This window comes from Diadema antillarum, unplaced genomic scaffold (assembly GCF_040938485.1).
Source record: "Diadema antillarum isolate AM-2024a unplaced genomic scaffold, OU_Dant_1.0 seq00000968_RagTag, whole genome shotgun sequence".
In the NCBI taxonomy this organism is placed as follows: Eukaryota; Metazoa; Echinodermata; class Echinoidea; order Diadematoida; family Diadematidae; genus Diadema; species Diadema antillarum.
In genome coordinates, this window is record NW_027271813.1 from 384,433 (window position 1) to 396,995 (window position 12,563).

General features: G+C 40.1%; 1 protein-coding gene across 1 annotated transcript in view; it reads left to right on the forward strand.

Moving 5' to 3' along the window:
• Window positions 1-11,825, forward strand: part of LOC139741975 (paired box protein Pax-6-like) — an 86,086-nt gene extending 74,261 nt beyond the window's left edge. Inside the window, exons 5-7 of the mRNA XM_071652539.1 lie at window positions 9,474-9,556; window positions 10,193-10,631; window positions 11,728-11,825. Coding sequence (XP_071508640.1) covers window positions 9,474-9,556; window positions 10,193-10,631; window positions 11,728-11,825 — 620 coding nt within the window. The remainder of the gene's footprint in view (window positions 1-9,473; window positions 9,557-10,192; window positions 10,632-11,727) is intronic.
• The last annotated feature ends 738 nt before the right edge of the window (window positions 11,826-12,563 follow it).

Genomic DNA, 12,563 nt, shown 5'->3' on the forward strand with positions numbered 1-12,563 from the left:
TCTTTGCGCAGATGCTAATATCAACCCCAATGGAATGGCTTATAATTATTTTGTAACATATAAAATACCGCAACCAAAGGGAAGCGTGTAGGGGAAAGGGGGCACAATTGCCATTTCTTGTGTTTCACTCTGTGTGTGTGACTCATTATCGTCATTCTAGGAATCTGAAGATCGAGATGAAACGTCTTTTCATCTGACTACGTTATAAACTCGCCCACAGTGTTCCCACAAGACTATCCATTATGAAGCCTATCATTTTGCCTTGGTCTTCAATTTCAATATACATAATTATGTAAAGATGCGTAATAATTATGTATTAGGCCCTTGCTCCGTTCTTGACCATCCAAGCCAGATCTTAACCCAAACACATCCAGATATACAATTTCTCACACAGTGAGTACCATTATACTTCCTTGTCTCGAACTTGTATGCATGATGATAATTATCTTGTTTGATTATTTTTTTTTATTTGATTTATTGTTCAGGCGTGTGATCAATAATTGACATTTGCTTTTCACTTTTTTTTTTTTACCTGAATGACGATAAAATTCATTGTAATAGTTTTGTATCTTATACCACATTCTACATCACATGACAGGTTTGAAATCTGTTTACTGATAATAACCAGGTTGGCTTCGTTTATATCAGGTGAGGGAACTTGGCATTCGTCCTATAGTTCATACTTGGCTTCCTTTATGCACTAAGATAGCGTTTTGACGTGAAATTATGTTTTATGAAGAACGGGGCACAAAAGCAACATGGGGAAAGCCAGAAGCTATACACAATCTTTGAATAGGATGGAGGAGGGAGGGGGTATTTCGATTCAAATGCCGATTTCTTGATCAGGTAATCCTTACATTAAACATCAATAACTTTATTGCACATCAGGGAAGAAGAACATAAACAAATAGCCACGCTGTACTCACGTCCAGTGGATGCCTCAATCATTACTTATTAATAGATCATGATTAAGTTCAATCCCATTACTTAATCGAGTTGGAAAAAGGTCCCCTTTTTTTTTTAGGAGCAAGCGCCCCGCACTCTAGCTGCAGCGTCCAATGGTATGGCCATGTCCGTGTTGAAGTCCATGGCCAATGCTAGGCGAAGGTGACAACGGTGTGCATTTGCCCGCGTAACGCGATTAACGCCGACCCCGCGGGCCGCTGGGTCTGGCGGATTCTAGGCGGGAGTCGACCGAAGCCGAGGCGGCGACGAGACGGCGGTGGGTCGGGAGACCAATCGTTAGATAGAATTCTGTCCGACGTGAAAAAATTGTCAATCATTCTTTCTATATTATAGATCTGTGCATACATACATTCATACGATTCTTGTACACACATAAAGATATACATGGCTTTATACGTACACACAACCTTACATACAAAACATCCATCTATCCATACATACATACACATACATACATACATACATACGTGCATATACACATATAAATATGCCTACTTTGTACATACATGCATAACGACAAAATATATTATAAAGATAATGTACACACATGCACCATACATACACATAACGCATAATCAAATACACACAACATAAACACACACAATTCATACAAATGGTAATGGTATAATACATGAAGAGTTTTTCTCTCAAAAATAGTTACGCGCCATTTCCTTACATTTTAAAGTAGGGCCTATAAGTCCGTCATCTCAATAGAGCAAAAGAAAACCTTCCCGATACTGCCACTTTCGATGCTTAGGCCTAAAGAGGAATATTATTATTAGACTCTGATTAAAGATATCTCTTATGTTTTATCATTTTCTGGTTTTGTTTGTTTGTTTGTTTGTTTGTTTGTTTTTTTAAGCAGGTGTACTGGCACATATCTCAATTTAGTGAACAAGAATAGAGCTAACTCGTTGTACAATAAAAACGTTGTATTTACGATGGAGCATACTACATATATCTTCGAGAGAAAAGCAGAAATGCTCCTTTTCTCCCAGCATTGAATGTGAAATACTTGAAAGGATGCTGATAATTTACAAGATTATGAGAGCGGCTAATCAATGTTTGACGGAGCTTGCCCATTATATGCCCTGCAGCCGCGTACCAGTAACATGCCGTGTAATAAATAATTCATCTAGAATCAACATCACAATCACGCCAGATGTCATGAATGACAAACGGAATGGTGGATCCATACAAAGTGTATAAGGCAATTATGTATGACAATAAGCGAATATACTTTTGCTACTTGAAGTGGCTGTTACAGTCTTTACTAATCTATCACAGTCAAAACATGCCGGATATCTAGCGAAAGCTGCTGTGTGTTCTTTTGATTGATTATCAAACTGTAGCGTGTGAAAAACTCACATTGATAATGACATTATTTATCCTGACGATAAAGCTTGCTACTTCTACTTTTACTTCAACTGCTTTAATCTACAACTATTGCTAATTCGAGGAGAATTAAACCATCATAAACTACCCCCACTCAACGAATAATGATAATGATAATAATAATAAATAAGAATATAAAATTCTTGTGGGTGCTGTTTTTCAACCGTTGAGAGTAAGTTTTCCTTTCGAAATAAATAAGCGCTTGCGTATGGATATTTACACTGTTCTCTTAAGTCATTTCATTATAGGAATGTAGGAATGATGGGGGGGGGGGGGGGGACTTCTTTTGCAGTGGAGTGGGCACGATTTGCTGCGACAACTTAGTCATAGGTGCTGCTATATCATCGCAGGAAATATACCGTGGTGGGGATCATCCGTGCGCAAACTAATCGGCACACGTACACGCGTGATATAACGCACGGTCAAGCCAAGGTCGCTGTATAATACGTGTCATATAAGCTCATCATATTGGCTCAATTATTGGCGAAGGCTTTGGATGACACCTCAGTTATTTTTTCTTTCTTTCTTTCTTTCTGTTTTTTCTTGCTTGGTTTTGGTCGTCTTGTTTTTTCTCTCTCATTGGCATGTTCTCCTAGTGAAATATTCGGAAAGTGTTCGTGGCACCAACGTACTTGTTCTCCGCTTTCTTCTGGTTTTTATTCTTAGTTCATCATCTTCATCTTTTTTCTCCTCCTCTTCCTCCTCCTTTTTCCTCCTCCTTATCATTATTAGTATAATTGTGATTATTATTATTATTATTATTATTATGATTATTATTATGTCATTATATTATTATTATTATTATCATCGTCATTATTATCATCGTCATCATACTATCATCGTCATTCTTATCATCGTCATCAACATCATCATTATTACTGTTAGTGTCGTCAAAATTTTCTGACTTTCTATACAACTACTCATGATTATGAAAATAATTATTTTGTATCATGTTATCATCGTTATCATCAATATTTACAGGTTAAGAAGTGATTTAAAAACAGTTGTGAACGAAGTCGAGTTATATACTTGTAAGATATTTATCCTAATAATCATTATCATACTTACACTTCTTTTCATCTTCCAACAATACAAATATGAGACAGTCGAAATTGTAGCAGCAGAATCGCTAAATTATTATTGTCAATGTCATTATCTAGACAATCGGGGGGGGGGGGTCACTACGATGCTCTCCTCGCCAAAATGACATGCTCTTTTCGAATCTTCGGCCAAAGCTATGACGCTATAATGAACTTGAGATCTTTCTTTCTTTCTTTCTGTGTTTATTCTATTAAGCCACTCTATCAGTCTATGAAGTACTATGGTAATTGAATGTGGAATAATATTACAATACTGATATTGTTATCTCTATACGAATATGTATTATAATACAGTGTATAATGCAATATTCCTATTGTTATCAAATGCTTGTCTCTGAGAGAATATATTACATTCGGTACAGAGACTAGCATAATAATATATGGTAACGATGACGAGCAGCGAGCGAGATCACGAACGTGGACTCGACGGGGGCGCTCGGCGGGGCGTCTTTCCCCGACAGTCACACTGAAAGGTCCTGGCCTCTAGCTCACCGCGACAGTCTCCTGTACCCACACCCCAGCGTCAATTTAATCAGTCAGATCAGTCGAATGCTGCCGGTCCTTCTCCTCTTCCCCTCTCTTCCTCCTTTTTTATTACAAAATTCATTTTCTTTTTGTTTTGTGCTACCAGTTGATTTCTTTTCTTTCTTTCTTTTTTTGCTCGCGCTTAATTCGTTGGATACTTCCAGGTTTCCATGATGCGCGTCAGCGGAAGAAGTTCATGAATATTGATGGATTCAATCAATCGAAAAAGCTATGGACGCCTAAACAGTGGCGGTTATGGACACACTTAGTGAACCAGACACAAGTGTGAATCCATTGGTCATGTCAGCGTTAGTTAGGTATGACCATTACGAGGAAGGCAGCTCTTGTGCTTTGTTTTTATCATATATATGATTTTTTTTTTCTCCTTTTTTCTCGATTCTATGACTTTCGCTCCCTCCTTCCTCTGTCGCTATCAATCGCCATACTTTTTATCTCTCTCCCCATCCCTTCCTGATCACGTGCTCCTCAGATTATTCTGATTCTCGTAGTCTAACCAACGTCTGATCGATGCCATGTTAGCGAAAAAAAAAACCAAAAACAACAAAACTTACCGGTGTGCCAAATACATCAAGGCATAAAACTGTTTTGTTAATACCTCGACTCAGGGTTTCTTCCAATGCGTATAGACTGTCATGGAATCTTAAGGTGAATGGCTCTGGATCGATTTCCGCAGATGCTTCGACATTTTGTGTTTTGATTGTTTGAAAACAGGATTGCATAATGGATTTTCATATCAAATATAATTTCTCTCTGTGCGGTCAAGTCCCGTTCTTTATCAACCATGCCTTTTTTGAGTAATACCTCTTCCAGGGCTATCATACGCTATAGAAGTCTGATCTTGAAATGTATTTCCGCGACAACACAGCATCAAAAAGAGCAAAGTTCGTAAATAGAAGTTCATGATTATATTGAAAAGCATCAGGCATGATGTTGCATACCATTCGCGATTCCCACCAATCTCCCTGATTAGAACAAAATAAATGTCAGGGTTCGTTGTCGAGGTAAAGTAATTGTTAGAAAATCCAAAACAAAATACACAGCCGAAGTTTGATATCCAAAAACGAATCATACTATCTTTGTATGTCAATAGAGATGACAGATACACATAATGTCGATCTTCGAACAGTTTGACAGTGGAGCTTAGTAGTTAGCTCCATAGTTTGACCAATCCTTTTTGGTAGATAATTATCGTCACAGCTTGCAAGCTTCACAATAATCCGCGAAGTGTCAGTGCAGCACTAACGAGTTATTAGATAATTCAATAACAAAAATGCAGCAATATTTTTGTGAGGGTTTTCAGTGAGAAAACATGTGTTCATGCAAGATGGATATTTTGCTCCTATATCATTGACTGGTTTGAAGCTAGATACTTTGCACAGTGTATGACGCGAATTTATACGAGGAAAATGTGCATTGTGGTGACTAAATAATAGATAAAGAATGTTATTCCATTCGTGTGGACTCTTAAAGAACAAACAAACAGGAAAACACGAATAGTATTTATATCTGTTTTTTTTCTTAGGAATTGTTATCTGTGTAGTAGAGTATTTTTCTGTCTTTAAAAGTCAAGATTATTGGTATTTGGTGTGACATTTAGATGGTAAGGAGGCCATGTTGCCATGGCGACGAGGCAAGTCCGGTACTGCGGCTTCTTGCGGTTAGCATTTCGCGCGAACTCTCATCCAATTAAGACCCAAGGTCCCTTGCACAGCTCTTTGGAATATGAGAGTGCGACCAGTACATCTTCACTCCTTGCTTACCCCTTCCTCCCCCCCCCCCTCATCTTTCTCCATCTCGTCAATACTCCTTTTCTTCTTCTTCCTCCTCCTCCTCCTCCTCCTCCTCCTCTACCTCTTTTCGTTGTTGAGGGAGTTTCGCACCTTCATTACGCCTGACTTCGCGGGTGATATATTGGCCGGTGATAGCTCGGTACACCGAGTCCCCCCAGCGAGCCGTCGGCAGCACTTGCTGTTCTTGAGTAAAATCAGGGAGCGCGGTGCGAAAGACGGACGGCAAATGCAAATTTGTTGGCATCCATACTTACTACTCGTGCGTTGACATGAATGTGTACGTACGTGACGAGAAGGAAGTTTGACATTGAGGCTGATGTTTGTGATAATCTACTCATTTTCTGGAAGACCAGTACAAAGGCTTATACTGTCCGTAAGGTTATACTGAACCAACAAACTGTTAAAATAATTCAGTGTTAAAGACATACAGTTTTATCTTATAAAAACGAAGGAATGACTGTAGGTGAATCTATTCACCGTGGCAGCCAGATCGACATAACTCCAGTAGTGAAGCCATGGTACAATCATGTCAATGGGTATGCGAAACTGAATGGTCTCAATGTATTGCACTTTTGATAGAAAGAGCGAGATGATTCTAAATCATGATGCCAACGATGGTGATAATGTTGATGGTGATGTTCTTCTTCTTCCTCTACTTTTTCTTCTTCTTTTTCTTTTTCTTCTTCTTCTTCTTCTTCTTCTTTTTCTTCTTCATTTTCTTCTTCTTCTTCTTCTTCTCCTCCTCCTCATCTTCCTCCTCCCACACCATCTTTTCTTCTTCTTCTCCTCCTCCTCCTCCTCCTCCTCCTCCTCCTTCTTTTTTTTTTTCTTCTTCTTCTGCTTCTAATGTCACAATGTGCCTGGTTGAAACCGTTTGCTGACTATTGCCTGTCACCTGGGGCGAGCCACAAGGGGTCGGCATCATTTGCCTGTTTTCTAGTTTTGTTGTCTGAGTATGATGATAACGGTACACTGAGATGATGATGATGATGATGATGATGATGGTGGTGATGATGGTGATGGTGATGATGGTGATGATGATGGTGGTGATGATGATGGTGCTGATTATGCTGATGGTGATGATTGTGCTGATGGTGATGATGATGATGATGATGATGATTGTGGTGATGATGGTGAGGATGTTGACGATGATGATGGTGATGGTGATGATGGTGATGATGATGATGATGATGGTGATGGTGGTGAAGATGTGATGGTGATGATTGTGCTGATGGTGATGATGATGATGGTGATGACGATAATTGTGATAATGATGGTGAGGATGTTGACGATGATGCTAGTGACTGATATCATTATCAAAATCATCATTAGCATCATCATCATCATCGCCTTCATCATCATCATCATCATCATCACCATCATCATCATCATTATTGATATCATTATTAATTATTCGTTGTATATCTGATCAACTTTGAACTAACACCACGAATGGATTGTAGGTAAATCGAACGCTTATCAATGGCTAACGTTATATAGGACTAGGTTTACTTCACTCGCACGCATGTAGTTGCCAGCCAGCCCTGCATGTAAGTCATCCCTGGTGGATGTGCCCCGTGATTTAGAGACAGTGAAGAAAGACACACACACACAAAAAAAAGGGGGGAGCGGGTAAGGAACGACAAACGGGTATTAGCGGCAGAGGGTCTTATGACTCATCTCAATGCATTTGCTGATTAATTCCATTTGAATCTCAGTCCATAATTATGACGTCGATTGTAGGGCACAAAAGAGAGTATTCATTTAATTGTATATGACTATTCGTGTATTGCATATTAATACAATCCCTGTATATAGAAAGATGGAGAGAGAGAGAGAGAGGGGGGGGGGGCGGGGGAGGGAGGGAGGGAGAGAGGGAGAAGGAGAGAAAAAGAGGGAGAGAGAGTGATGTATACCCAAGTTCCCATACAAAAATAATTCTGAAGTTATTTCTGGTCAAAACTTTGTTTTTATACAGATCTGTCAAACTCGGTTCAGAATGACTTATTTTTTTTCCATCATGGACTCTTTGAAAAGCATTTCTTTTTTCTTCTCTCCTTTTTTTTTTTTTCAATTGCAAAAGTTATGATTTACCAAGCGAACCCGAAACAGCTGAATGTCATTTTGAGCAAAATCGACTTGTTCCAAATCAGTGACCACATTCATAGTTGTTTGTTTATGCTCTTACAAAATATACCGGTCTGATTTTCGATTGTCCTAAGGCGCACCGTCAAATATCAATCTTCAATTTCTTCGGAGTATCAAATCTTTTTGATGAATTTAACGCCTTTGTCCCGCTTACGCCAAAAGAAATATTCGTACTGACTATAGAGAAAAATTGTTACAACGATATAAAGAAGATTTTTGTTCTTGGTTTCGTGTAAGTTACACAATAATATTAATTTTGTCCCACTCCTGTATAGTTGTTTTTCGTATGCCTGGGTTCCTTTCTTTTGGATGTTCTTTTCCTTGTCCTTAATCATTGCAAAATTTGATTTTTGGTGTAACTTGCGACCTATGATGTAACGACGTATAGCTTCAAACGTTGTAAACTTATTAATGGGATCAGCCTCGAAAGGCCAATGGCCTACTATTTCATTTCATTTCATTTTATCTCCAACACTATTACTCAAATTGTTATGACAATCTCCGTCACACACTTTTCAATTATGATTATGTACTTACCTGAAATGATTTTGGTTTGTATATGTATATCTTGATTGATTGTCTCTCTGTTTGTTTTTTTTACTGAATTTGTGGAAATAAACTTGACAATGCTTGAGTTGAATGATAAATTGTATTGAATCGAATGCGCTGTACCTCTCTCCTCATACTCAACATCGAGTCAGTATGTGTGTAAACCTTATCTATCCGTGGATACGATACAAGGGATTACCGTCTCAACATCTTACTAAATTCTTTTCCAAGTCAACAATTGTCAATCTGACTTTGACGATTGAAGTGCTGCTTTTCAAATTAGTGCATACGTGGCGTTTCATAGTATTCAATCGCGCGGCAACTGTCTGTAACCACTTGGTTTGGACAGACAGTCTTTCTCCCAGGATTTCGTACAAATTATCATAATTACTGTCAATTTCGTCATGCTCATGTCCTTCGGGATGACGACCGTTGTATGTTGTTAATAAAATCATGTAATGATAAATACATAGTGATATAATAATATCTAAAATATATTCGCATCGGTTGATTTGCTTGACTTTTCTTATTTCGTATGTTTTGTACAATGCGGCGTAATAATGTTCCGTAAGGGGGGGGGGGGGGGCAGAATCGTACAAGTTCGTTCATTGAACAGCCCCTCAGCTTTCATTTTTTTTAAATGAAACAACATTTGCGTCTTTAATGTGTATGTTGCACATTGAATATACTATTTACTTGTCTTTCGTTATATACATGTATATTATTTGGAAATGTAAATAAAAATGAATGAAAAAAGAATACATCATCATATCAATCATCTAAGAAATAATAGTCATTTCACATACAAGATTTCACGTTTGTGCCATAACGATCATACTTCGTCTAACTCTTTTTAAAGTGAGAGAAAAAAAAAGGGTGAGAATGTCAGAATTTGTCAGATTCGATCTCTTGATCTTAAAATGTATGGAATGCGATGTGGTTCAATCGATCAAATTTTCCTCCTGTATTGCTCCCGCAGAATTCGAGCGAACACATTACCCAGACGTCTTTGCGAGAGAGCGACTTGCACAAAAGATCGATCTACCGGAAGCAAGGATACAGGTACGGTCTATTTGTCACATCGATCATTGAAAACCAGCTAGTGGACAAAGGCGAAAATTATTCTTGATAGTTCTTCTCTCCCTTTTGAATCGCAATAATTCTTTGTAATCGAAAAAAAAAATTCTGTAGTATTGTAACGTTTACCTATGAAGATGGTCTTCTGTATTTCTGATATAGGCCTACACTTGTATTCAGAGTTACTTTTAAAGTTTGTCTTTTGAACGGCATGTACTACACATTTGAATCGTTTTGCGTATGCATGATGAAATAACACCTGTCTTCGTTTTGTATTTTCATGGGATAATATTGCAAATTTTTAATAATCGCTTACCTACTTAGACTGTTTTATTCACACAATATTTCACTCAATTACTGTTTTTTTTTAACTGACTTTGTGTTTCATTTGTGTATGAAAAAGAAATGCAGAAATGAAATTAGTCAATCAGCCAATCAATCAAAACTGTCTGATGTGTACCGCACGCATTCGGTCTATTATACCTACCCCGAGCGTTACTCCCAATGAAATAAATCTCAATCGCTACATTTATTGGTCAATAAAATCTTCAGCAACGAATAGACAAACGAACAAATAAATCAATGCACAATACATTGATACCTATGATATTCTCGTTGTAGGTGTGGTTTTCGAATCGTCGTGCCAAGTGGAGACGGGAAGAAAAGCTGCGAAACCAGCGACGACAGCAGGCGGAGGTGGGCAGCGTGCACTCGCAGTCTTCCAACCACCTCTCAATCAGCGGCGGCTTCAGCAGCAACAACGTCAGCGTGTACCAGCCCATCCCGCAACCGTCCGCGGCGACCATGGTCCCGCGCACCGCCGCCGACTCATACAGCGCCATCCCGCCCATGCCAAGCTTCTCCATGGCCTCGGCGCCCAACCTCGGCATGCAGGCGGTGTCGCGCGACACCAGCTCGTACACGCGGCTGCTGCACCAGCCGTCCCACGGCTACGACTCGCTCTACTCGGCTCCACCGAATCACCACTCGCTGTCTTCGCACGGACACACCGGCCATCCAGGCATGCATCAACCGCACATGAACAGCGCTTGCAATAATGGTAAAAATCACGTTTCTTCATCTGTCATATATTTTATCTACCAATATAATCTGTGATATTTCTTGTAAGGATTAGACCACAGTACATGAAAACTCAACGGGGAAATTTTGAAATATCGAAATGTCGACCACTTCGCAAAAATTCAGTTCAATGTTGTCTTGTTCAATCATGGGGACATTACATGTTGAGCTCATTGTTAACAATAATGATGTTTACGTATATCTTGATGTCATTCTCTGCCGATTTCTCATTCAATTAGGCGATAAAACTTGATGCTTTCCATGAAAATATTTTTGCCTTTAAATGTAGTGATTGAAAGAAACTACCATCGTCCAGCAATGTAACAAAATTATTAGTGTACGTCTACGTCTACGTCTACAGTGTTTGATCAGTTTTGTGAGGGGCTGGAGATAGGTGGTGCGATGTGTTAAGGAGAGACGCACTGCAATTTTTATATTTTTTATTCGTCTGCAGGAATTCAAGATTGGATTAGCATCATTTTGATTCCTCTTACCTTTTCAAGACCTCAAGCTTTATTCCCGACTGACATTAACAGCGTATAACGGCATTGCTGAAATTCTTATGCCTGTGCTTCTTATTTGGAAAATCAGTTTCTCATGTTGTGTAATGTTCAGAAATCTTCAGATGAAAATATGTATCCATTAGATCTGCAACGATATCATGTTTTAGAAACATTTTTTTAAACTGATTTTTGTTGTTCTTCTCTCCTCCTTGTTCTCCTCATCCTCATCCTCCTCCTCCACCTCTTCCTTCACCTCCTCCTCCCCTCCCCCTCTTCCTCCTTCTCCTCCACCTCCACCACCTCCTCCACCTCCACCACCTCCTCCTCCTCCTCCCCCCTCCCTCTCCTCCTCCCTCTCCCCTCCTTCTCCTCCTCCTCCACTTCCACCACCACCTCCTCCCCCTCCTCCACCACCTCCTCCTCCTCCTCCTCCACCACCTCCTCCTCCTCCTCCTCCACCACCTCCTCCCCATCCTCCTCCTCCTCCTCCTCCTCCACCACCACCACCTCCTCCTCCTCCTTCTCCACCACCTCCTCCTCCTCCTCCTCTCTACATGCTTCTCTCGTCGACAGGCCTGATCTCTCCCGGCATGTCTGTTCCCGTGCAAGTGCCGGGCTCCTCCCCCGCTGACACTCATCCTTCTCACCAGTACTGGCCGCGCATCCAGTAGTCCCCAGAAAAACCGACACTTATAGCGTAGGGACCTCCAGTCGGTCCGTGACGGCAATCAGTGGGTTCCTGCAATAGGAAAGTACAGGGTACCTACCAATCATTTAGGATCATTTTTTTTTCTTTCTTATTGTACATAGCGTATCCACAGTACTGAGCTGCAACTTGTATCTAGGCCTCGAGGACCGCGGATCTGTTCCGAGCCGCGGGTATGCCAGAGTTTTAGAGTTCCTGGCCGCGACGACGACTAAACGCAGCTGTCTCTGTCAGCAACACCGAAAGCCTCGGGAGCGACATGGGGAAGCTGAGCAACATGGTCCGTCTAAAGGTGGCTCCTCAGTCTTTTGTTCGTGACATTCAAACTGTTGCGTGGGACATTGGTGTTTCTATAGCGTTCTCGTCCTCAGCCGCTCTTCATTCTTTTCGAGGATAAGGTGTAGATTTGATGCGACTCGCCGCATTTAATTAATCATCGCTGTAGCGACGTAAAAGAGATGCATAGACCAGCCAGCGTTCGGCATGTTGTCGGTCGCAGCATCTACATGTAACATTAAATGGTACCTCCATGCTCTTTACCTCTATGGACTATTACTTCACTGTGGTATAGGATGGTTAGAAAATGCTTGACAAAGACTGAATTATCGAAATCACAGGTTATTTCCACTCGTGCAAATTGTCTGGTACCTAAATACTACTGTATCCGTGTAATGCCACCAAAAGAACGAAATCATTCTTCAAA